At 42.2% G+C, this 27,342-nt stretch overlaps 1 protein-coding gene across 5 annotated transcripts in view; it reads right to left on the bottom strand.

Moving 5' to 3' along the window:
• The window catches only part of LOC137620236 (SAP30-binding protein-like), a 58,161-nt gene extending 31,048 nt beyond the window's left edge, over positions 1 to 27,113 (bottom strand). For 4 of the 5 annotated variants that reach the window (XM_068350472.1, XM_068350474.1, XM_068350475.1 and 1 more), the window contains exons 1-2: positions 21,669 to 21,828; positions 1,297 to 1,516 (exon numbers count right to left, since the gene is read on the bottom strand). In XM_068350472.1, the coding sequence (XP_068206573.1) occupies positions 1,297 to 1,494 (198 nt within the window). In that variant the 5' untranslated portion in view covers positions 1,495 to 1,516; positions 21,669 to 21,828. Of the gene's footprint in view, positions 1 to 1,296; positions 1,517 to 21,668; positions 21,829 to 27,090 lie in introns of those variants that run through there. The other variant, XM_068350473.1, reaches the window with a different exon arrangement.
• Positions 27,114 to 27,342: the final 229 nt, after the last annotated feature.

Genomic DNA, 27,342 nt, shown 5'->3' with positions numbered 1-27,342 from the left:
TGTATAGCTCTAATGAAATATGTTAATTGTAAGAAAATTTATTATATTACTGGAGGCTATTCTGATTATATAATTTCCCACGCGCCGAAGCAGTATGGGTAAAAGCACTCTTACTCGTCATAGCTTCAACCAGAAGTTGGCGAGGAGCCTTACACGCTTCTACAGGAGGAGGCGCACGCTTAGATGGTGGTGAGTAAGGCCAGGCCGAGATAAACACGAGCTGGCGCTTAGTTTGAACAGCAGGTTCTCCCTTGTGAAAGGGGAGAAGCCTGAGGCGCAGGCCCTAAGGGACCTGGCCTCACAAAACGAGAGACATTCTATTATGCCTTACCAACACAACGGTGAGGAGCGGGGACCACAAACAGCCTCCACACCTCATTGTCGTCTTGCTTCGAAAAGCTGGAACAAGGCATAGACAAATCTAGTACTCGTTTCCTGAAGCCTAGCGGGGGCGACCATTAAGGCAAGAAGGACTTCGGTCGTGAACAAGATGGGTAGTCACCACCTAGTGGCAAAGCTCAGTGCTTCAGACTTTGCAAACCCTCATTGCAGTGAGCAAGCTCAGTCCATCATAATCCACAAGCTGAGAAACATAATTGAAGTCAGTTTCTGGGTTTTCTTCAAAAGGATCCCTCCTCTGGTAACTCTGAGGGGTATTACTCTGCAAACCACTCTCGTTTCTCTGCCAAAGCAGGGCAAACTAAAGGTGGAAGAGCAGAAGCTGAGGTTGCTACAGCTAGAGGCACGAGAAACGTTTGGTACATTGCCTTAAGGGAGAAGACCATAGTCAACCCCTGGGGTGGCTGATGTGCATGCTTGCTGTACCTCTAACAGTGGAACTTTTAAGAACCATTCCTTAGAGGGCTACCCGGGTTCCCCAAGGAAGGCCAAAGATGATGCACAGCATCAACAGAGTGAGATTCCCCTACAGCCAAGGGCGCCACTGCACTACTCCGCTAGGGTAAGTGGCGGTGGCCTCAGAACCTAAGGGTTGTTCGGGGGTGAAATGACCATCACTCTCACTCGAATGTTACTCAGAGGAGACAGATCGAGCAGAGTCAACAAGCTTTCATCGAAATATATACCCACTGTAAAGAGCGAAATGGTTTGTATTAGGTGTTGAAACAAATATCTGATAAGAGGAATAATAACCTATCAACTTCTCATAATAGAAACTTTGGATATGCTTGACTTTACATAGCCTTGGATCATGTTTAATTTCCTTTTTCTTGATAAAGTTCTCTTGCGAGATTTTTAGAAAATCTTTGAGAAAGTAAGTGAACAGCTATACGGTACCTTTTTTTGTGGTGTATTAGTGCCAGACTCGGCTGAACGGACACTCAACGGTGTTTCCTTTCGACTTCCATCATCCCTCAACTCTGAAACTCTTGAGACTACTGGAGAGGATTTATGTGAGCTATCCCCAACACTTGTCTGCTCATCATCTTCTCCTTCTGAATCTGTGTAATTTGCAGTCAACTGACCCAAAGACATGATGGGCCTTTGCTCCCAAGTTCTGAAAGAGTAAGACAACTGTGAATAAAAAAATAGTCAAAAGATAATAGGTCTTCTAATAAATAATGGTTGTGATACTGTAAATACAGTACAGGACTAGCTAGAAAAAAAGGGTTAATTTCAAAATACAGTACAGTGAACCCTCGTTTATCGCGGTAGATAGGTTCCAGACCCGACCGCGATAGGTGAAAATCCGCGAAGTAGTGACATCATATTTACCTATTTATTTAACATGTATATTCAGACTTTTAAAACCTTCCCTTGTACGTAGTACTGTTAACAAACTACCCTTTAATGTACAGAACACTTAGGCTAATGCATGTACTACAGTACCCTAAACTAAAACAGGCACAAATATTAAAGGCGACTTTATATCATGCATTTCCTAAACACGCCAAAAAGCACGATAAAAAATGGCAACCAATGTTTTGTTTACGTTTATCTCTGATCATAATGAAGAAACAAACGCATTTACACATCTGTGTATATGTTAGTTTTTGCATCGATTATATTGATTATTCAGTACAGTATGTTGATTTTGTTATTACCAATGTTTTACTTAATTTTTCTTAGGACTTCCAAATGAAATGTTTTTCTTTATGGCGCCGCCTGAAACAACGGCGTCATAAAGTACGCTCAGTAAACAAACGAAGGCATTTAACGCGCATGATGAAAGTGATAAATAATGATATTACAGTAAAATCTTTTATAAAATATGTTATTACAAATATTATTTACCGTATCTATATAAAATCATACATACGTAGCAAAGCAGGAAAACAATTTATGAGAGAGAGAGAGAGAGAGAGAGAGAGAGAGAGAGAGAGAGAGAGAGAGAGAGAGAGAGAGAGAGAGAGAGAGAGTTGTTTAACATACGTAAATGTAAATTCTAAAAAAAAGAAAAAAAATAGCCCCATTTCATATAAGATAGATTACAAATATTTTACTTTATCATATTACAGTAGTCTGTATAATACTGTAAAGTTCAGTACAGTATGTTGTTATAGTCGTGGCGATGAAATTCTAACGAAACAAAAACACGCCATTTGATTACAACAGCTGATTCATTCTCTCTCTCTCTCTCTCTCTCTCTCTCTCTCTCTCTCTCTCTCTCTCTCTCTCTCTCTGTGTTATACAATACTTACATTTAGATGAAGAAAATAAAATTAGTTTTCTTAGTGTCAATTAAATACGAAATGAAAAAATTATGCCGAGTCTACATCCATTTCAATCATAGCTAAAAATACGGCATCCGATTTCATCAGCAAACCACTATTTTTTGGGAAACATCATTTTATTCTAGAAAATTGCTACTCTTTACATAGTTAATTGCACATTAAGAAAGCGTGTACTTTTGTTTTTAAATTTTGGGTGTGTTTTAAAAATCGAGTATTGTTGACTTCTTTTTGTTTTACTTTTGGCTGTGATTAGATCAGCTGACATCTACCTGCCGCTCTTGAGAGTGTACGAATACACTAACAAAGTATCGTTTATACCATTTCTTAACTTATTCAAACCGTCTACAGTATACAGTTGATATTACATAAGCACCAATGTGTTATAACTTATCAAATTTTTTTTGTTTATTACATTTAAACCCCCCTCTATCTCTCTCTCTTTCTCTCTCTACCTCTCTCTCTCTCTCTCTCTCTCTCTCTCTCTCTCTCTCTCTCTCTCTCTCTCTCTCTCTCTCTCTCTCTCTCTCTCTCTGTGGGCTACTTTTCACTACCTCCCATTCCTTACCTCTCTCTATCTCTCTAACAAATTATATCTTTGTTGCTCCTCAAAGTTTCATTTATATTGAAAATCAATCATGATTCAATTTTCCTTACTTTCTCCAATCTCGCACCATCAGTCACATCGCGGTATTTTCGAAATTTCCGGAAAATCCGCGATATATGTATATACATGGGTTATGAAAAAAATCCGCGATGGTCGAACCGCGAAGTAGCGAGGGCTCACTGTAACTTCTTTTGAGGCATAAAGACTCTTTGTCCAAGATAGTATGATGGCCATGTCATAATCACCTTATGATAGTTCCCTTTCAAAATGAAATCACAAATTTAGTTAAGTAGAGTAAATTGTATTTTTCCAAAAATACAAACCTGAGTCCTTTCAAAGGAATATGCTTTTAGATAAGCTGGATACAGCCGTTAAAACTTTGACAAAGTGGCGGGGAAGCAAACAGTAGCAATATAGAGGACACCTGAATCATGGACATCAAGTGCAAGGCAATCGGGTCTATAGCAATCATGTCGTGGGATTGGTCAGCTGGGACGAGGCAATCTGTCAACATCGATATGTTTCCATTGCTTCCCGATTGTACTCTCCACCCCACTCCTTCTGCTGGAATTATTGTCTCTGGAACCTTCAGAAGAGGGAAGGGGATGAGGGCAGCACCTATCATCTTGTAAAAGGGTGCGCATCGAGTCTCTTATGAGACCGCACAGTGCTGGCAGGTGTGAGAACAACTGTAGCACGTATCGAAACGTACAGAGATATTCTGCCTAAGGGGAAATGAATGTCCTGGGAATACCCCAGGATAAGCAAAGATGAGGGGGCTGCCAAAATTCTGACTAGTACCGCACGCTGAAACGTATTATCAAGGATGAAAGCGTTCCCAATACGAACCTTTCGGGAGCCGAGAGGGTACTAGGGTCAACTTCCCATGTATGCTGTCAGTACGTACCATGGGTTTATGGGTTTAGTGTTACCGAAGTGTCCCGGTGTAGGAGAGGGACTAGGCCAGCTGCTAACGTTCTAAAGTTGTTAATGTCCTAACCCACAGTGCTTGTGCTTGGTCACACAAGAAAAAAAATACTGAAAGTTGGATCTTGATCTGTATCTTGTACCACAAACTCATTCCCAGGAAGGGGAGTATTGGTACAAAGCTGGTCCTCACATGAAACTATGCATATGAATCATCTCTGTCTTCGAGACTTAGCCCGACAAATCATCCTGTACCCCTGGTAACTAATTACTCTTCCTCTGATGGCACAGCAAAATGTGAGGAAGAAAAACAGGAACAGGTGAGGCGACAGGAGATAGTGACTGCGCATGCCTTAGTTCCTTCTGTTGATCTTCCTGGATAGCGAAAAAGGGTGGTGTTCTTCTTTCACATTGCCAGTAAGCATGCTTGGTCCCAGGCACAGGAAGTGTTGAAACTTTTTCCCGTAGAGAAAGCACATAAACAATGAGGCATTTTGATGAACATAAGCAAATACAGAGCGTCGGTACAGGTTAACTGCTTCGACTGAAAATAGGCAGAGTAGGAAGGTCCATTGTTGTTATCCAGTCCTGAAGAGAATGACAATTTTGTCCAGATCAACCTTGGAGCACTGAAAGTTCTGTGAGCCCAGAAAATCTCGCTACATCAGCATAGCGTTGATCAGACCTGTCACAAGAGCCCCGTAACTTTAACGTTCCATTCTATGAAGCCTAGAGGGATTTTGCGAATCAATGTTATTTAACTTCACTGATAAAACAAAAATATAAGTTTCAACATGGTATAGCTGTTGACTGGTCAACTTGAACTAGGAGATAAGAATATTTTGCTCACTACTAATTGGACGTCTGCTTACAATCCTGCTGCTGGGATATCGTCTACCAATAAGATTTCACAAAGTCTCGGACAAAGGATCAAGAAGAGAGGGGTGCCCGTTATCCTGGTAAAGGAGCAAGAGTGTAACCACGAACAGGACTGAGTACTAGAAGCTACGTACCGATAAAGCTGTATTAGGTACATTCTTAGTATACTGCTCTTCAACTGAAAACAGGCCGAGTAGAATGTACCAAGAGGAGGTACATCCCATTATCTGAGCATTAAATATTACCCTCATGTGAGCAGGTAAAGAACATTTAGGGACAGTCAACTTTGATTGATCACTCCGGCCTCAGCAATGTATTTTTCTTAGGGAGATAAGTAACAGCATTAAGTCATGGGGAAACCTAAGTGTAGACAAAACAATAACATGAAAAGCATGAAGACCAATCCATGAAATCAAGGGAATGAAGTTCAAGAATGTGGAGCTCGCATATGTCAAGTATTCACAAGAAAGCTCGTATTCATGAAGTCGGTACAAGTGGCAAACATTGGTTATCCCCGGGATCAAGGTTCTGGTTTGTGAAGATCTAGCACGTAAGGATCCAATGCATGGATATCTAGCATGTAGGGATATACCATGTGGATATCCAACACTTGTAGTTATGGCTTGAGATTCAGGGTGGGGAGATCTAGGTTGTAGAAGTCTATTACTTGGGGACATATTGGTAGAGATCTACCATGTCAAGACTTAAGGTCCCAGGTTTCCAAATGTGAATCTCTAGCTCGTGACAGAGCTACACTTTGAGACCTCATGCATATGTGTGAAAAGTAGTGCGATCAGAGATTGTACATGCAGAGATCTTGCACGAATGTGAGAAATGTAGTACTGTCAGAGACCAGACCTGTGGAGAGAGAAAACGTCAAGGAAGGGTAGCGCTCATCATCCCAACCGGTAACGCGAATGCTCATTTGTACGAGTTTCAAGTGCCGATGCTTCTTCCCAAAATGGGACAACTCTCGGCACTCACAGGGAGAATGTACCACACTCCCTCGCATGGGGAGAGAAATGGTAGGAGTCGCACAAACATAACTCAAATCTATCGGACTTCCTGGACTTCTCGAACATCTTCGTTGTTGTTCTTCTGGAAGTTGCTTCAAAGACTTCCGTAACGAAGAGGCAGAGGAAGTTAAAACTCTAAGTTTGACTTCACAGGATCACATAGGACGATGAAAACACTTGTCGGGAAAGGACAGCAACCTAGTGTTATGTCCTTAGTATCTTTTCAGGATCAAGAAGGCACTGAAAGAAAGGGCAGATTCCTTCCTCAGAATTCACTGTTGTCCTAGGGCCATACTAGAGAGGTAGAGATAACCAATAGTAATGCTGTCCAACAGGAACAAGGACACGGTAGGTTGCACAGACAACTGGCCACACAGGACAGCTCAAGTTATCAGAAATAGGCTGTAAAACATATGCCTTCCTTAAAATACCCTGCACACAACCATCTGTCACATCCATTACCTAAGAGAAAAAGCAAAAAATAAAAAAAATACGGACAAGGACACCCGCAGTACTAAGTCTGTACTCTCTGGTGGCTGAAAAGTCCACAAGGAGAGGAGTCTTCTTCCTCACTGGTCCTTGGTTCTTACATCCTCGGAGGGGATGGGAGGAGGAGCTGGAATCTCTGCCACTAAGGCAGGCAGTTTCTGTCGATCCCACTCTATCGGCGAAAGAAGACCTCTCTAGGAGATCTCAAGCCAGGTCCTGGGATGGATAGAGTCCCTGAGGGGAGGAGTAGCCACCTAGTGATCTCATTTCTTCTTCTGCAGCTTGATCAGAATGATGCCAAGCCTCTCCCATTCAGGGTAACGGCCAGTGTTATAGGCCTTTGTACTAAGGTACTGTAAGTACTTAGACAACTGGTGGGGGGAAGGCAGAAGAGATGCTGCCGAAGGAAGAATCTGCTTAACAGCGGTGCTACTGTGTCTAGGGTTGGCTGGAGGACTACTCCTCCCAGAGGACTTCAAAACCTCTAAAGGGATGGTCGGCGTACCCTGCAGGGATACTGCTGGAGGATCGTAGGTCAGCCCTGAAACCACCTGCAAACAATGGTGCGTCCTTCAAAAGGGGGACGGTCTCCAAAGGGCCGCCATGGGAGTGCTTCCTAGGTGTAGGTGGAGGGCCTAGTAAAGGGCGAGCATGACCGGGTGGAACACTATGTTCCTCTCCAAGCTCTGCTTACCTAAGGAAGAGAGAGCGGGAACCCAGGGTTTTGAGTGGGGAAAATATACTGGGAAAATGGTAAATACTGTAATGGTAAAACATGACAAACTTATAACCGAGTTTGTATTTTTCCTAACATACAAACCCGAATTCTTTACTATAGGAGATATTCTAGCGCAAGCTGGAAAATACGGCAGAAAAACCTTAACAAGGTCGTTAACGACCGGACAGGTAATTACCCACCTGTCAGTGGTGGGGGACCGCCGGTCGGTAGCTGCTGTTGACCTTCAATCGGATTCTAGTTAGGACTATCCTAGGGGGGCGGTGATGGAGGGAAGATTTGTGTAAAGAATTCGGGTTTGTATGTTAGGAAAAATACAAACTCTGTTATAAGTTTGTCATTTGTTCCTAGACTAAATACAAACCCTCATTCTTTACTATAGGAGACTTAGTCTTGAGGCCAGGGTGGCCAAGGAGTTCCCTATCTTTAGGGAAGATAGTCCTCATCTCAGACGGACTCTTTTGAACCAACAATCTTCCGTTATCTTCTTTCTTTGTAGATCCCCAGAATCTCATTACGACTGAAGGTTTGCAACTTCATGGAAACAAATGTTTCAGGATGAAGTGGGTCAGGAACATTCGACTCGGACCACTTCAAACTTAGGATTCCCCCGACCTTGCCAAGGGGAAACCTCGTGACCACGAGTATAACTTATACTCTGTGAGAGGAATCAGATGAGTATCATACCTTATTTCCATTGGCGAGTCCAGCTGAAACTGGATACAGGCTAGGATCCCCAGATGTGGGGGAGAAGGAGACGAAGAAGATTGATGGATGTCCTTCTTAAAACCTAGTGTAACCCAGAATCCTCAACCAATGGTTACTGTCCCCTGAAAGGGCGTAAGGTAGTAACAGCATCTGTTGACCTGTCACAATAGGCCCTATATAAAGGGTGTCTAGAGACCTATGTGTCAAGTCGCTCAAATAGTGAGCAGTGAATGTAGATTGGCGTTTCCAGACCCCAACATTTAAGACTTGGGAGACTGAGAAAATTCTCTTAAACGGCAGAGAGGCAGCCACTCCCATAACTTGATGGGCTCTGGGTTGTGCTGCCTCTGGGTCTCCGTGAAAAGACCTTCGTGAGGGGATCTAAGATCAGAGGAGAAGGTTGACGTCTCTGAACTCGGAGAACAGACCAGGTTTAAAGGTCGCTCAAGAAAGGCAGAGGCGAGGGACAGTGACATAGCACTAGCCGTTAGGACAATGTCCTAGAGACTGACCATATACAGTCAACGACCAAGCCTCCTCTCCATCCCAGCTAGGACCAGGGAAGGCCAGGCAGAGGCTGCTGAAGATTCAGCAGATAGATCTATAGGCTCTCCCCAACCTTAGCTTACAAGGATGGTAAGGTTGTAGGCACTGAAGGCTCTTATGAGTCTGGACGGGACTCGAACCCCAGACTGTCAATACATAGCCTGTCTAAGGCTGGAGAGTCAAAGGGTCGAGGAGACAGATGCAGATCGCCGAGGCATGAGATATAACAGTTCTTAGAGTCCTTAAATAGGAGGATTCTAAGTCCCTCGACGGCAACTCTCACGAGGAATCCTCAGGCTGCGATAATTCCCCGCGTGTTATTACAGGAAAAAGTGGAGAAGCGAGTCGCAGACAAACCTTATATCTTTCTTATCGAAAGGGGAAGAATGGTAGAAGTCGGAGTATCTGGAGGTAATGGTGAAGACAGCTGACGAGAGTGCGTCATAAGAGTAAACTCTTAATGACGATGATCGCGTGCATAGCGCTAATTGCGCGCGTGCACGGACACTCTGTGCTAATCGTTACAAGAGCCCGACTACTCCACATAATTGAAACTCGAAGGTTCCAAGTCACGTGAACTCGAAAGTCCAACGCGACAGAGGCCCGAAGGACTTCTAAGGTCATGAGAACCCGTAGGATAAACATGACGAAAGTTTAAAGGCTCCCAATCACGCCCGGAGAAAGGGTGATCGTCATGAGACCCCAAGAGGTCAACGTGAGGGGAACCAGTAGGATCAAAAAGACGTCTCCTACCAGCACGCGGGGGAGAACGTCAGGGATGGAAATAACTCCTCCGCAGGGTAGATTTGTTCTCCCGAAGGAGAATGTCGCTTAATACAAGGCTCTCGCTCCGCCCCTGGAAGAGAACCAAAAAGCATAAGAGGGAGGAGCATAGATCAGTAAACTCCTACAAGTTTCTTTTCGTGATTGGTAGGAAGGTTCTCCCTAAGGAGATTGCCTAAAACAAGCTTTCTCCCTGCCCTATGGGGAAAAGCGTAGGCGTATTAACTTTTCTCTCTCAACGAGGGAAAAGTCCTCCCAAAGGAAGGATTGCCAAAGGCAAGATTTCTCCCCTCTCTATGGGGAAAAGCGTAGGTTTAAAAATTTCTCTCTCGCGAACGAGGGAGAAGTCCTCCCGAAGGAGAACATCGCCTAAGGCAAACTTTCTCCCAGATCTATGGGAAAAAAGCATAGGCGTAATAATCTCTCTCTGGCGGACGAGAGAGAAGTTCTCCCGAAGGAGGACGTCGCTTAAGACAAGTTTTCTCCTAGTTCTAGGGAAAAAACGTGGGCGAAAAATCTTCCTCTCATGTAAAAATCTCCCTCTCGTGAACGAGAAAGGGGTCCTCCCGAAGGGGGACTTGGCCTAAGACAAGCTTTCTCCCAATTCATGGGAAAAAAGCATAGGCTTAATAATCTCTCTCACGAACGAGAGAGAAGTTCTCCCGAAGGAGAACATTGCCTAAGACAAGCTTTCCCCCAGTTCTATGAGAAAAAAGCGAAGGCGTAATAATCTCTCTCTCGAGAACAAGAGAGAAGTTCTCCGGAAGGAGAACATTGCCTAAGACAAGCTTTCCCCCAGTTCTATGGGAAAAAAGCAAAGGCGTAATAATCTCTCTCTCGCGAATGAGAGAGATGATCTTCTGAACGAGGGCATCGCCTAAGACAAGTTTTCTCCCAGTTTAGGGAAAAAACGTAGGCGTAAAAATCTCCTCTCATGAACGAGAGAGTCCTCCCGATGAAGGACATTGCCTGAGCCAAGCATACTCCCAAGGAAAAGTTCCCCCCAAAGAAGGCATAAGCCGTAGACTTGCTTTTCCCCAGCTCCAGGGGAGAAAGCACAGTCTTCGGGGACGAGATAGCAGAGGTAAAACTCATTGAGCTGTTCGCAACTCCTTACGAAGGAGGGAAGGTTGCTGACTGTCTGAAGTGGGGAAGCTTTCCATCGGAAGGGGGATGGATCTTTCACGCAGCCCAATTCCGAGGAAGGTTATCACTCACTCGTAAGGGAAGGATATCTAATCGCTGGAGGCAAACCTCCTGTCAGCAATCTAAGTTTCCCAATAGTTGACCAAGTTGCAGGTTGACAACGAGTGTTACCTCGTAACATGGGCAGCTCATAAGCTGCCACATGAAGCGCAGGATAACGAACAGAGCGGCCGAAACCTTCGTCATCGCGTTCTACGTCGTTGCTATCTGTGTTTTCTTTTAGCCTCTCTAACATGTTTCCCTTCTGTTCTCAACCGACGAGGAGAAGGGCCGAACCCCTGCATCTTCTTTCGAGGTTTCCGAGAGACTCGAAATCCTTAACTCATTAGGGAGGTTGTCCTTTCTGAAACAGGGAGCAAGGGATTGACCCCGCGAGTGTATGATCAGAGATTTGCGTGTGTAGCGCTAACTGTGTGCGAACACCTGCGTGACTGGGGTCTGAAGACTCTGCCATAAGAGTAAAACTCCTGATTGTTATGGGCGTAGTGTTGGATGGGCGTACGTGAACACTCCGCGTGACAAGAGTCCGAAGACTCTCTGATCTAAGAGTATCTGATCTAAGAGTAACACTCTTGATGACTTGTGTCCCGAGAACCCGAAGGTTCAGCGTGATCGTGCGTGCCCGTAGAGGTTGTGTTGCGAGAACCCGAAGGTTCGGCGTGAACGTGCGTGCCCCTAGAGTTTGTGTTGCGAGAACTCGAAGGGCTAGAGCAACGGGAAAACGGAAGTCTCCCTTGTCACAAGACACCGAAGTGTCAGCGAGACTAAATGCATGAAAACCCGAGGTCAGCAACTTGCTGTGAGAAAACGAAGGATAGCGCACCGGGAAACCGAGGTTTCCTTGTCACGAGACCCCAAAGGGTCAGAGATCGAGAATTCAAAGGCGAGAGCGATCTCTGAAGATAGAGAGTAAAGCAAGGAGAAGCACTCTATCTGACTTTTTCTAGAGCGGACGGAGACCCTCAAACTAATATGCGAAGAAGAGGGTTCGAGGTTAGGACGTGCTTTGCCCTTAGCCGCGCTCATAATTTCTTAGATGATCCCTCGGACGACGACGACAGCGAGGCAGAACGATGACGAGAGGGATCGTTCTTCTCAAGTTTGTGACACAAGTGTATGTAATCTCGAGGCAGGAATTCTCGGGGAGAGAGAGAGAAGGCGAGAAAGAGCGAGAATGATAACGTCTCTTTCTATTTCGCCTGTCTCTTCGGTGAGAATATCTAGGTGAAGGCGTAAACGGGCGTGCGGGAGAGTGATCTCGCATGTCTATGCCAGCCGTAGGGCGCGCGCGGGAGAAAATTCCCTAGCGTGCGCACATAGAGGAATCATATGGGGCGCGCGGGCGTGCGCGCATATCCTTGCGGATGCAGGAGAAGGCTGACGCATTGATAAGCGCTGGCGTGTTGGAAAGTGCTAGCGCATTGGTAAGCGCTGGCGCTGCGGGAGAAGGCAGCATGTTCACGCGCAGGTTTTACTTGTCGCGTAAGATGGTGTTGGGCGCGTATGCGCACGTGCAGGAGAATGTTGGCGTGCGGAAACGCATAGGGGAGCACTGGCGCGCAGGAGAGTGCCATTGCGCAGAAGATTGGTGGCGTGCAGGTGTTTGTGCGCAGGTGAGCGCATGGCGCGTGATGGAGTTATGCTCTTGTTGGCGCATACGCTCTTGGTGCCCTATGTTAGGGTAAGAAGGAAGCGCTCTTAAGTTTGTGACGAGAGCGCTTAGTCTAGCGTCGAGACATCTCGTGAAGAGACAGAAGGCGAGGAAGAGCAAGAACGATTATGTCTCCTCCTATGTCGCCTGAGACTCCGGAGAGAACGACTGGGCAAAGGAGTGCGAGCTCTCCTTTTCCTCTTCTCTCTCTCCCTCCGAAGAGGGGAGGACAATGAAGTGGAGGAGGAGGAGGAGAAGGTACTGTGAGGACCACTTCTACATACTTGGCAGGGGAACCCATCCTCCGCAGGGTAGCAGAACACCCATGACCTCCGTAACAGGGCATAGGGAAAGAGGATACACATCCAGCGGTGACATAAAGGCGTCATGAACACTTCCTCAAAATAGAGGACATCATCTACAAAGAAAAAGAAAAAGGATTAATCAAAACTCAAAAAAAAGAAAGGCTAGTCTGCCAGCAAATAAAGCAGGAGCAGTGGTGTTACCACTGCGACGGCTAGAATTCGATTGAAGGTAAACAGCAGCTACCGACCGGCGGTCCCCCACCACTGACAGGTGGGTAATTACCTGTCCGGTCGTTAACGACCTTGTTAAGGTTTTCTGCCATATTTTCCAGCTCGCGCTAGAATATCTCCTATAGTAAAGAATGGGGGTTTGTATTTAGTGTAGGAACAAACAATTTTTCTTCACTATACATTATTTTCTGGGACGCACAAAAAATCAATGGAAAACTGCACAAATTATCTATACAGTATCCTATACTACTGGTATATTTTCTATTTGATTGTTAACATTCTATGAAGCGGTGGTATTCACTCCTGTTCATTCGTAGCTACATGTGTGCTAACCAGTATTAGAACTTCTGCGCAAAATCTCGCCACCTTTATTTTCACCAATAGGATTACTCATTTTCTTATAAGCCCCCTCATTATTACCTGCGACATTCAAGAATTTAAACCTTCTAATCCTGCATGGTTTTATTATAATTAAAATGAAGTTAGGACAGGATTAGTAATGAAACCTCGAGATATTACTTGAGTGCCATATGTGGATGAGATCATGATGAGGGGTAGATGGAGATAGTTTGGGCATGCTCTTCGCACTCCCCAAAAGAGATTAGTTCACCTAAGCTTCATAAGGCACTAGAAGAGCTGGAAGTCCCAGGTCTACAAGGCTGAGGGCTACAAAGTGTGAAGTACGAGATGATAAAAAAGGAGAAGTATTAAATTAAAAAAAGCTCAATATAAAGGCGACTGGCAAAATTTAATTAAGGTCCTTTGCGTCAATAGGCGTGGGAGGAGATGATCATGAATACCATATGTATGTATTCGTTGTTGCAATACCCACGTGTACATATTTATTTTTACTCACGACATTCAAGTATACTATGAGACTTGACCCTCCTAATATCGTTTGTACGTATTTGTTGAAACACCCATGTGTATATTTCCCCTTTTCTCAAGTCTAAAATTGTTGCCAGTCCTTTTCAGTCATTTCCTCCATTATTACATTTTAATGTACTCTCATAAAATGATATTTTAATTATAAAATAAATTTTTGAATATACTTACCCGGTGAATATATAGCTGCAACTCTGTTGCTCGACAGACAAAAAACTGTACAAAAAAACTCGCCAGCGATCGCTATACAGGTTGCGGGTGTGCCCATCAGCGCCAACTGTCGGCCAGATACCAAACTCCATGTAAACAAAGACTCAATTTTCTCCTCATCCCACTGCGTCTCTATTGGGGAGGAAGGGAGGGTCGTTTAATTTATATTCACCGGGTAAGTATATTCAAAAATTTATTTTATAATTAAAATATCATTTTTAAATATTTAACTTAGCCGGTGAATATATAGCTGATTCACACCCAGGGTGGTGGGTAGAGACCAGTTAAATATGTTTACATCTTATGAGCTAAGAGTTTTTATTTCATTTTAGAAGTTATCAAAATAACAAAAACAAAATAAATAGGTACCTGGTAAGGAAGTCGACTTAGACGATTACTCTGCCTTATAAGTACGTCTTCCTTACGGAGCCTCGCGATCCTCTTAGGATGCTGACAGACCCCTAGGAGCTGAAGCATCAAGGGCTGCAACCCATACAACAGGACCTCATCAAACCCCTAATCTGGGCGCTCTCAAGAAATGACTTTGACCACCCGCCAAATCAACCAGGATGCGAAAGGCTTCTTAGCCTTCCGGACAACCCATAAAAAACAACATTTCAAGAGACAGATTAAAAGGATATGGAATTAGGGAATTGTAGTGGTTGAGCCCTCACCCACTACTGCACTCGCTGCTACGAATGGTCCCAGTGTGTAGCAGTTCTCGTAAAGAGACTGGACATCTTTCAAGTAAAATGACGCGAACACTGACTTGCTTCTCCAATAGGTTGCGTCCATTATACTTTGCAGAGATATATTTTGCTTAAAGGCCACGGAAGTTGTTACAGCTCTAACTTCGTGCGTCTTCACCTTAAGCAAAGTTCGGTCTTCCTCACTCAGATGCGAATGAGCTTCTCGTATTAACAATCTGATAAAGTCTGACCAAGCATTCTTTGACATAGGCAAGGATGGTTTCTTAACTGAACACCATAAAGCTTCAGATTGGCCTCGTAAAGGTTTAGTACGCTTTAAATAGAACTTAAGAGCTCTAACAGGGCATAAGACTCTTTCTAGTTCATTGCCTACGATCTCTGATAAGCTGGGAATATCGAAAGATTTAGGCCAAGGCCGAGAAGGCAGCTCATTTTTGGCTAGAAAACCAAGTTGCAGCGAACTAGTGGCTTTTTCCGACGAAAATCCGATGTTCTTGCTGAAGGCATGAATCTCACTGACTCTTTTAGCCGAGGCTAAGCATACCAGGAAAAGAGTCTTAAGAGTGAGATCTTTCAGGGAGGCTGATTGTAACGGCTCCAACCTGTCTGACATGAGGAATCTTAGTACCACGTCTAAATTCCATCCAGGGGTAGCCAAACGACGCTCCTTGGTGGTCTCAAAAGACTTAAGGAGGTCTTGCAGATCTTTATGTTGGAAAGATCTAAGCCTCTATGCCGGAAGACCGATGCCAACATGCTTCTGTAGCCCTTGATAGTGGGAGCTGAAAGGGATCGTCCTTTTCTCAGGTATAAGAGAAAATCAGCTATTTGAGCTACAGAAGTACTGGTCGAGGATACAGAAACTGACTTGCACCAGTCTCGGAAGACTTCCCACTTCGATTGGTAGACTCTAATGGAAGACGCTCTCCTTGCTCTAGCAATCGCACTGGCTGCCTCCTTCGAAAAGCTTCTAGCTCTCGAGAGTCTTTCGATAGTCTGAAGGCAGTCAGACGAAGAGCGTGGAGGCTTTGGAGTACCTTCTTTACGTGTGGCTGACGTAGAAGGTCTACCCTTAGAGGAAGACTTCTGGGAACGTCTACTAACCATCGAAGTATCTCGGTGAACCATTCTCTCGCGGGCCAGAGGGGAGCAACTAACGTCAACCTTGTCCCTTCGTGAGAGGCGAACTTCTGCAGTACCTTGTTGACAATCTTGAACGGTGGGAATGCGTAGAGATCCAGATGTGACCAATCTAGGAGGAAAGCATCTATATGTATTGCTGATGGGTCCGGGACTGGAGAGCAATAGATTGGAAGCCTCTTGGTCAGCGAGGTTGCAAAGAGATCTATGGATGGTTTACCCCAAGTGGCCCAAAGTCTCTTGCACACATCCTTGTGGAGGGTCTATTCGGTTGGAATTACTTGCCCTTTCCGACTGAGACAATCTGCTATGACGTTCAAGTCGCCTTGGATGAACCTCGTTACTAGGGAGATGTCTTGACCTTTTGACCAGATGAGCAGGTCCCTTGTGATCTCGTACAACGTCAGTGAGTGGGTACCTCCTTGTTTGGAGATGTACGCCAAGGCCGTGGTGTTGTCCGAGTTTACTTCCACCACTTTGCCTCGAAGGAGATACTCGAAGCTTTTCAAGGCCAGATGAACTGCCAACAGCTCCTTGCAGTTGATATGCATGCTCCTCTGACTCGAGTTCCACAGACCTGAGCATTCCCGACCGTCCAGTGTCGCGCACCAGCCCAAGTCCGATGCGTCCGAGAAGAGAACGTGGTGGGGAGTCTGAACAGCCAGGGGAAGACCCTCTCTTAGGTTGATATTGTCCTTCCACCAAGTCAGACAAGACTTTATCTTTCCGGAAATCGGGATCGAGACCGCTTCTAGCGTCTTGTCCTTTTTCCAGTGAAAAGCCAGATGATATTGAAGAGGACGGAGGTGTAGTCTTCCTAGTGATACAAACTGTTCCAGGGATGACAGCGTCCCCACCAGACTCATCCACAGCCTGACTGAGCAGCGTTCCTTCTTCAGCATCTTCTGGATGGATAGCAGGGCTTGATCTATTCTGGGGGCTGATCGTCTTGTTGTTCAGCAACGTCCTCATCAGATAGTTCCTCATCCGAAAACTGATGAGGAAACGGCAACGGAGTGGGCAACGTCTGGCTCGCTGAGTCCGGTCGCACTGGTGCATGCGTGACGGAGCCGGACGCAACGTCATGGAATTGCTGCACAGTCTGTGAACTGTCAACAACCATGGGTGCGCGAGGAAGCACAGCGTCCACCTGAGACTGTCTAGACCGTCTGGGTTGTGCAGTCAACACCATATCGGGTTGCTGAGGTTGACGCACCGCGTCAAAACAAGTCACCTCTGATGGTTGTTGAACGTCCTGAACGTCAACAACCACCTCCGAGCGTCGCTTAACGTCAACGTGCGGCTGGCAACCCACACTGGGTCGCATCGGTGGAGGAACCACCTCAACTGGTAGACGCGAGAAGGTTACCTCAGCGTCAACAGGACGCACAACCGACCGGTTGGAAGGTTGTTGGCCAGAAGGTTCGGCAGCAACCTTCTCCGCATTAAAGTCCTCTATCAAGGACGCAAGCTTGGACTGCATGTCTTGCAGCAAAGCCCATTTATGGTCTACGGGAGCAGGTGCGGCAACAGACGGGGTTAGCGACTGAGGCTGTACCGCTTTCCATCCCTGAAAGCCTTGTTTATGCATGACATAATTGTACAGCAAAACTTCAAAGGCTCGAAAACAGCTGTGAAGTTGACCTGTAAAAAACTTGGAGCGTCTCCTGGCCAGGCGCCAGGGAGAGTCTACGAGATTTGAGAAGTCTATCTGGGCAGAGGCAGGAACTCCCAAGCCGAGAACTTCTCTCGTGTCATATCAGACTCTCGCTCTATAAGCCAGTTTAAGAGAAGGGAAAGCAAAGGCTGTATCCCCCAAACTCCTCCTGGTGATAAACCAGTCGCCTAGCAGACGAAAAGCTCTCTAGGAGAGCGAGAGAGCACTAGCTTATAAACAACGGCTTCGAAGTAGCTAGGCCTAGTGTAAGCTCTGACGTTTAGGCGAACGAGGAGCAGCAGTTACAAAAAGATCCGGACAAAGATCCTTAAAAATCAGCATGATTTAATTAAAGTCCATAGAGGGCTAAGCAGCTTTAGGCTCCTCTCCGCCTGACAGAGTCCTCAAGGGAATATCAGTAGGAGGGGGAACAGCAACTTCCTCATCTAAAGGAACCTTGTCCGATAAAAGCTGAGTCTCAAGCAAGGGAGAGACCTACCGTGGTGGCAATGCTTTACAAGCAGAGTCCACACACACTGGTGCATTAGTAGCGGACCAAGACGCAACGTCATGTAACTGCTTGACAGTCTGTGAACTGTCAACAACTGAACTGTCAACAACAACAGGTGCGTGAGGACGCACAGCGTCCACTCGAGACTGCTTTGACTGCCTAGACTGAGCAGTCAAAACAACTCTAGAATGCGGAGGCTGACGCACAGCGTCAAAACAAGTCAACTCCGATTGTTAGCGAACGTCCTGAACGTCAACAGGAGCATCAGCAAGTGGCCTAACGTCCAAATGTGGCTGAAAATCCACACGAGACCGCATCGAGTGTGGTTCTAAACAACCTGACTGACGTGACTTAGCTACGCCAACGTCAACAGGATGCACAAAGGAACGTTAGGTTGGCTGAAAGCCAGGATATCGATGAGATAAACGGCTAGACTCAACGGACTAATCGGCAGAATATTCTTCCATAAGGGAGGCAAGCATATTCTGCATGTCTTGCCGTACAACCCATTAAGGATCAACGGAAATGGTTGCGGTAAGAGACGAGGGTAACATCTGTGACCGCAACACTTTGCCAACAAAAAAGACTCTCGGAGTCTGTGTTACGCTTTTGTTAGGCGGCGAGCAGTTTTCCGATGACTGCATAGGGTCAGAGCTGTCCTAATGGCTGCAACCAGGACGCTGGACCTGTCCTGAAAGGACTGACTTTCGCTTAAGGGTCTCGAAACCTTGTTACAGGTTTCTTATGCGAAAAGCTTTCGGATGACGAGGAGAAAAACGTCTCTCTCGCCTTATGGTAGGGGAGATCTTGGTAAGATACACCCGATACCATAGAGGGAAACGTCTGTTCGCTGATCAAGGCCTCTCGAACCCATAAGTCGTACGACATTACTTCTCCCCTGGGCTTGGGAGCTTGCAAGAGGTCCCGGACTAGGTGAACGACAGGCACGAACAGACGAACCCTCGGACGCAACACTGTAACACTTTGCGTAATATCACTTTATCACTACGATTTTCTGTTTTGCACTTATTTCACTGAAATCGAAACTTTACTGATTTCTACCTGAAGCACGCAATTCTACCCTCATCAAAAGGTAGTAAATGCGAAATCAGGCGTATAATGCAAGCACATTAATACCAGCAAAAAAACAGTAAACATCTTTTAAGATAAAAAATTCAGTGGTTGGGGAAGAGAATAAACACTAGTTCATTCAAAACTACGTTTTCAATCTCTCACCGTACATTGCCTGGGGACGAGAATAAAACTAAAAACGTTTTATCCTTTCTCCCCGTACAGAGACTAGGGACGAGAGTAACTCGAGAACAACGTTACCCGCTTGAACGGAACGTTTTCTCTCCTCTCTCTCCCTCCGTCTCTATCTCTCTCTCTCTTTCTCTCTTGATTTCGCACCTAAGAGAAGAGCCAAATTACGTTTCGTCAAAAAAACATGTTATTTGACCAAAGGAAAAAACTGAAAGGTTTTTCAATTAAAAAGTTCCTTTAAAATAGAATTTAAAACATTTAAGCTTTGAAAGAAGAATGAACAAAACGTCAGAATCGATTTACTCTTTCTGCAAAGTGAAACCGTGATACACTCTCTCTCTATCGTAACGATAGAGCGCAAACTGCGTAGCATAAATAAACTAAACGTTAGTTCATCTTTGAAAACAGTACGAAGACTATTCAAAGAAATTCTTTCATAAAATCTTTCATTTAAAAAGTTTTAAATCCTTAGCTCTTTAAAAGCTATTACGATTTAAAGGGCTCAACGTTGATTAACTTCGGTTTCCAAGTTAGGACCGCCTACTCTCAGGAAAGGTCGCATATAAACAAAACATTAAAATTTATTTTTTATGTTTATTAATTACTAAAAGCCTAAACACACTTCCGTCTAAGGGAAGGGTCGGCCATTTAAAAGTCAAAGAAAGTCCATACTCTCTTTGTCACCAAAAATTAAATCTATCCAAAACGAGTTCAAGATTTAAGATGAAGATAAAACACCTGCACTGCGAAAGCTCAAACCAGAATATAGTACTTCACCAAAGATGATGGGAAAAACTCCAGGTTTCAACAGCGAGTAAAGTACGTCTTGTCGACACGTCGACAGAGAGAAAATTGAGTCTTTGTTTACATGGAGTTTGGTGGCCGACAGTTGGCGCTGATGGGCACACCCGCAACCTGTATAGCGATCGCTGGCGAGTTTTTTTGTACAGTTTTTTGTCTGTCGAGCAACAGAGTTGCAGCTATATATTCACCGGCTAAGTTAAATATTTAAAAATAATATTTACTCTTTATTTCACTTTATTGTACTAATTATTCATCATTTTTTTTTTTCTGTTATTGCCGTATTACATTCAGTTTTTACATAACAAATACTTGCTCTGAACGAATTTACCATTCAAGTTTACTTTACAGATGCCGAACTGTTACACAGATGTTTTCCGTTAACCAATCACATACCCATGCGTATGGAAACTTACATGGGGAGGCTATATTTCCCACTTCCTTTGTTTTCACTCCAAGGGGTTTGCTTCAGTCCTTTCCCATGCTTTTAACGTATGTTACTATTACCGTCTACTATTTGGAACTTCCTATAGAAACATGTAATGGTTGCAGTTATTCGTACCTGGAAGCCGTGGGAAAAGTTCTGTGGAAAATTCCATGGTACACCAAGTGTAATTAATAAGTTTCTAAAAGCGCATAATGTCATACCACAAAAATTACAGTTGCCAAAGTGTTGTTCTTGGATATTTTACAGGGAAGACAAACTCCTTCAATGGCCCGATCATAGTCATTAATTATTTTTCTATTGAATTTTAGGGCCTGTACTTTTCAGATTTACAAAAACCTGTTGAACAATAACCAAGAAATAAGAACCAATGGGGGGGGGCCTTAGCTCAACATGTACAGCTTGCCAGTACATAGGAGCTTAATGTTTTTCTTTTTTCGCGAGAGAAGCAAGAACCATTAGATTTTATAAGAAAAAATATATCTGGAACAATTATCTAAAAAATAATAATCAATCTATGATGATGGAGTGAGCAGCTCAGCATTACCGCTTGCCAAAACATGGGAGCTTGATGTTTTTCTTTTTCCGCGGGCGAAGCGAACGTACGGCAGAGCAAAAACCATTAGATTTAGGGTAATGCTTTTTGAACAGAAAATATGTTTTCCTGTAGTAAATAATGTGACTTCACCAAATTTAACTGCATTTCAATTATAATAAAACCAGATTTAGTGAGTGTAGTGGGGAAGTAGTCGAACTGGTTATTCTGTTTGTTTGCCAATGAAATAAAGGTCAAATTCGGTAAAAGTACATTGTTTACTACAGGAAAACACATTTTCTGTATGAAATGTTCTCCCGTCCGTAACTATAATTTTACCAGTAAAACCTATAAAGCTTAGTTTTAGCAGTAGATAAGGTTTAGGCTAGGCTATATATAAGGCTTAAGCTCATTTATATGTAAAGCACAGGCTAGGCTATCTAAAAAAAGTTAGAATAGGCTATCTACTGTATAAGAGTTTAGGCTAGGCAATATATAAGATTTAGGCAAGGCTATATATAAGGTTTAGGCTAATTTATATGTAAGACACAGGATAAGCTATTTATAAACATTAGACTAGGCTATTTATAAGGCTTAGGCTAAGCTATATGCAAAGCTTAAACTACGTTATACGTACGGCTTAGGCTAGGCTATCTAAACGACTTACACTAGGCTACCTGTACAACTTACACCACGCTATACTATACAAACACAGTAAATTTACCGACGATACAAACCTGTGAAACACAGAGGGAGGTGTCAGTCTAAAGCCTTATAGACTTGGGTGTCACTGTGGTTTAGAATTACCGTGTTTACAAATACGATGAGCAAAGTGGAAAGGTTGTGTTTACAAATATCACTAGACGTCTCACTTAATCAGGTGGAATTGACTCCCTTTCCTAGAATCGCATGATACCTTTGCAGCTGGTTAAGAAGCTTTACAGTATTACCTCTCAGTTTTGTATCATTAAAAAATATAATGTACGTACATCAAAACAAGATTAGCTCCAAGTTTTGTATTTAATAAAATATATACTTTTCGTATATCAAATTAGAATTAACTCTCAGTTTCATATATAATAAAATATATAATTTTCGTATATCAAATTAGAATTAACTCTCAGTTTCATATATAATAAAATATATAATTTTCGTATATCAAATTAGAATTAACTCTGTTTCATATATAATAAAATATATAATTTTCGTATATCAAATCAGAATTAACTCTCAGTTTCATATATAATAAAATATATACTAAACGTACATATAAAACCACATCTGAAATCATTACAATTTAAGCTTTTAAAGTGAAACCTCTGATGTTATTACTTCCTTATCTGTGTTATATCCTAAATACGATGAAATACAATATTCAATTTCAGTGACAATAAACAAGCATCGGTATTGAGTACATAAAAAGATTAAAAATAGAGAAAACTTTGAAATTGACTTGTGGGCTATAGAGCATTTTAAGAATCAATACTAAAGATTTTATTTTCCATATTACACATGAAGTTTACAAAGATGTTCAATAGTTTTATATGTGAATTAAGCCTACATAAGTTCGGTTAAGATAGCACTGTACCTTAGTTGTCTTTCAATTGTACTAAATAAATTATAAAACATCATCCACTCTATTTATTATAGTCTATCAAGCAGACAAAATGTTTTTGTCTTAAAATGGTTAAATAAAACTTACGATCCATACGATTTTAATTTGAGAAAAAAAAATCAATCAATCTGACAATTTTAATTTTGTTTTTTGTTTACTTTAGAATTTGAACAGTAGACTTATTACCATGAAGTTAATAACGACTTGTTACGACAGTTAGATAAATAATTCAGTATTCTGGGCATCCTGCAAATTGGGAAAACGTATATGTTGACTACCATCTTTAAAGTGTTTTGAAAAAGTAGGTAAAATAATATTTAACAACAACTGGACGGACTATAAGGTTGGTAGTCTCTAAAAATTATTCATAATTAAATTCATATTGAAAAAATGGACACAAGCTAATGTTTAATCTAATGGCATCAAAGATGGAAATTTGCGACATTTTTTTAGTAATTGTTTTGGATAGATATTTGAAGCAATAACTGACGGTAACAAAATAATGTTGACTTACCTACTTGGACTTTGTTGATTAAAACATGCACGCTCATCAGGGGTCAAACTCACATATATAATATATATATATATATATATATATATATATATATATATATATATATATATATATATATATATATATATATATACACATACATACATACATACATACATACATACATGCATATATATTTGGAGAAGCAGGAGGCTTATCACCTTTGGAAGGGTAACAGATCAGATTTGACCTGGAACAACTATACTCAGCTTCGAGCTTTTGCTCAGAGAGTTTATGCCTCAACTGAAAAGGAGTACCATTTAACCATAAAAGAACCCCTTTCTGGTACAACTCAGGAACATAAATGGTGGTCTACCCTTAAATCTGCACTCTTTGGTGTAGATGCAACAGTTCCTCCTTTACTTAAACCAGATGGCTCAGTCACTCACTGTCCAAAGGAAAAGGCAACCCTTTTGGCTGATGTTTTTGACAGTAAACAGAGTAATGAAAACTTGAACTTCCTCATTCCTGTTTTCCTGAGGCTAAACTAACTAGTTTAGCTTTTCGATCTCGTGAGATTAAAGCTCTGTTGATGGATGATGCTTATGGAGGTGTAGGCTCAAACGGTATTTTTCCTTTGTTTTTTATAAAGACAGCAGATTTCTTAGCTCCAAAGTTATCTGTTATTTTGCGCAAGTTAGCAAGAAGAGGAGCTTTTAGTACTTGTTGGAGAATTGGTAATGCTACTCCTCTATGTAAATGTGTTTGTGGTAGCTCAAGTCCCACCGATTACCGCCCAATTTCCATAACTCCCATATTATCTAAAGTTTTTGAACGTCTTCTGGCAAACGTCTTAATAGGTTTGCTGAAGGTAATCATCTATTCGCTAGTTTGCAATTTGGTTTTCGTAATGGCCTTGGAGCATGTGATGCCCTTCTTACAATCTCCAATGCTGTACAGAAATCCCTTGATTGTGGTCAGGAAGTTCGTATGATTGGCCTTGATTTTAGTGCTGCCTTTGACCGTGTTAATCATGAGGCCCTTGTTTTCAAACTGAAACAGTTGGGAGTGGGTGGGTCGTTTCTTAGCATTATTATTGATTTTTTAAGTAATAGATCTCAAAGAGTTGTTGTTGATGGACACCATAGTGAGTATAGGAATGTGATATCTGGTGTTCCACAGGGTAGTGTTCTTGGCCCATTACTTTTCATACTATATACACATGACATGTGGTTTGGCTTAGAAAACAAGCTTGTTGCATATGCAGATTATGCTACTCTCTTTACATAAATTCCATCCCCTGAATGTAGATCTGGGGTTGGTGAATCCCTTAATAGAGATTTAGCTAAAATTAGTGCATGGTGCAAATTATGGGGTATGAAGTTGAATCCTAACAAAACTCAAAGTATGATTGTAAGTAGGTCAAGGACGGTGGCTCCTCAACATCCGGATCTCAGTATTGATAATGTTTCTTTAAATTTATATGACTTTTAAAATTTTAGGTGTGATTCTCGGCAGCAAATTTACTTTTGATAAACACATTAGGTCTATGTCTTCTTCAATTGCACAAAAAATTGGCTTATTGAGAAAGTCTTTTAAGGTTTTCGGTGATCAATCTATTCTGAAGAAGTGTTTTAATTTTTTCATTCTACCATGTTTTGAGTATTGTTCTCCTGTCTGGTGTTTAGCAGCTGATTCTCATCTTAATTTGTTGGACAGAAACTTACTGTCTATTAAATTTCTTATTCCTGATCTAGATATTAATCTTTGGCACCGTCGTTCAATTAGTTCATTATGCATGTTGCATAAGATTTTTCATAACTCAGACCATCCTTTACATTCAGATCTTCCTGGATAATTCTATCCTGTTCGTAATACTAGGCAAGCAGTTAATTCTAATAGCCAGGCCTTCTCCATCATGAGGCTCAATACTACACAGTATTCTAGAAGTTTTATTCCAGCTGTTACCAAGTTGAGGAATGATCTTCCTAATCGGGTAGTTGAATCAGTAGAACTTCAAAAGTTCAAAGTTGGAGCAAATGTTTTTAAGTTGACCAGGCTGACATGAGTCTTTTTATAGTTTATATAGGACATACCTGTTTTGACGCTGTTACTGTTTTTAGAATGATATATTGTTAATTTATTCTCATCATTTATTTATTTCCTTATTTCCTTTCCTCATTGGGCTATTTTTCCCTGTTGGAGCCCCTGGGCTTATAGCATCATGCTTTTCCAACTAGGGTTGTAGCTTGGCTAGTAATAATAATAATAATAATAATAATAATAATAATAATAATAATAATAATAATAATAATAATAATATGTGTGTGTGACTGTACACCGAAATCGGGAGCCCTTTAGAGTGTAACAAACTATAATAAAAAAATTTTATCGTGACTCATGAGCGATCGTGGTTATTGTTCAGGAGTTCACACCAGCTTATTAGATGAAAACACTCTCATACTCAAGTTCTAACTTATGCATCAGCCACTTGGAGCCGTTGTAAAGCCTTAGAACATAAGAGAGCTATTGAAAAAAATAATGATGGGAATAACACTAAGAGACAGAAATAGAGCAACATGGATACGAGAGCAAACTGAAGTAGAGGATATTCTAACAACATGTAAGAAAAAGCAATGGACATGAGCAGGACATATTATAAGAAAGACAGATGATAGATTGACATTAAGAATAACAGAATGGGTCACTAGAGATTGCAAAAGAAGCAGGGAAAGGAAGCGAAGACTATGGATTGACGAGCTAAGAAAGTTTATGAGTATGGGCTGGCAAGAGAGACCCTAAACAGACGCGAGTGGAAGGACATGTCTGAGACCTTTGTTCTTCAGTGGACTATCAACGGCGGGTTATATATATATATATATATATATATATATATATATATATATATATATATATATATATATATATATATATATATATATATATATATATATATATATATATACGTGTGTGTGTGTGTGTGTATAAAAATTCCCATCAGTCTTACGGTAGTGGCTTAAAATTGCTCCTGGTAGACTCCACATGAAAGTAGTTTATTGTTAATCACCCCACATCCAACATTTATTCTTAAAAAATAACTCGGTATATTTGCTCTGCTTGCCTCAAACGGAGCAATGTTGCTGCAACGAATAGCAAAACTGAGAAGCGTGAAGCACTGCATAACTGAGAAGTGTGCAGCACTACATAACTTTGAAGTATGTAGCGCTACATAACTAAGTAGCGTGAATCGTTACATATTTCAGCTAACAAAGAATTATAGCAAATATCCCAGAAGATGAGAAAACAGGATACACTCAAATTTATAAAAGATGAAGTTAAGAACTTGTAGGTAAGTTGATAATGACTAAAAAGATGGTGAAACTAAATTCTAACTCCTAAGCGATTAATATTAAATAATAAAATGCTCAAAATGATAAAGAATGTATAGGAATACGCGGAAATAAGCTGTACGTAACCAGTAAGCATTGCAATGTCTATGGCACATCCCATAATGCAATGATTTAAAATGGCCGAATTATAGACTTGAACAGGACAAAATTACTAGATAAAATGCATGCCCAAGGTGAGAAAATTACTACAGGTTAATGACTGTAATTCAAATAAGACAATGGGGGCACAGTTCACCCAGGACAGATACCATGCCAGTACTACAAAGAAGAAGCAAGAGTATAATGAAAACTCCTGTTGTAGATCGCCATCGGGAGCCCTTTAGTATGAGGAAGTTAAATGACTATTTTCTACAGTGACCAATGATCGCTCGAGGTTATCGTTCAGGGGTTCATACCAGGTTCTTGGAAATACTCTCATACTCCCTCTGAAAAGAATGTACTGCATATATAAACAGAGCTTGTGTCTGACTACAACGGTGCCTTTGAACATCCTATCAATGAGAAATACATCTATTGAACTATGACAGGTGCATGAGGTTTTACTAGGTGGCCCTCTGCACTGATGTACTTTCTGCATTCCCCCCCCCAAATCAATGGCACTTTCTAAGGCAGTAATGTCTAGTATACATAACAAAACTTACTGTCATCCAAACAGAACTACCAGTAAAGAGAATGATCGGTCACACGCGACTACCAATATCTCAAGAGATGAAAGCTAACTCACTATTTAAGGAACTTTTCTTACTCCAGGAGATTCACAACTTTCATTAGAAGTACACCCAGCAACAAAACCGGTGTCGCCTCGCCAGACCTGACTTGGAGAGATCATGCCCTTCTTGCCCTGAAAGGTGGCCGACGTTTAAACAACCAAGACATCGCTTGATAGTTCGAAT

The sequence above is a fragment of the Palaemon carinicauda genome, chromosome 26 (genome assembly GCF_036898095.1).
Source record: "Palaemon carinicauda isolate YSFRI2023 chromosome 26, ASM3689809v2, whole genome shotgun sequence".
Classification (NCBI taxonomy): Eukaryota; Metazoa; Arthropoda; class Malacostraca; order Decapoda; family Palaemonidae; genus Palaemon; species Palaemon carinicauda.
Note: the sequence above shows the minus strand (reverse complement) of the source record. Positions and strands in the feature narration are given on the sequence as shown.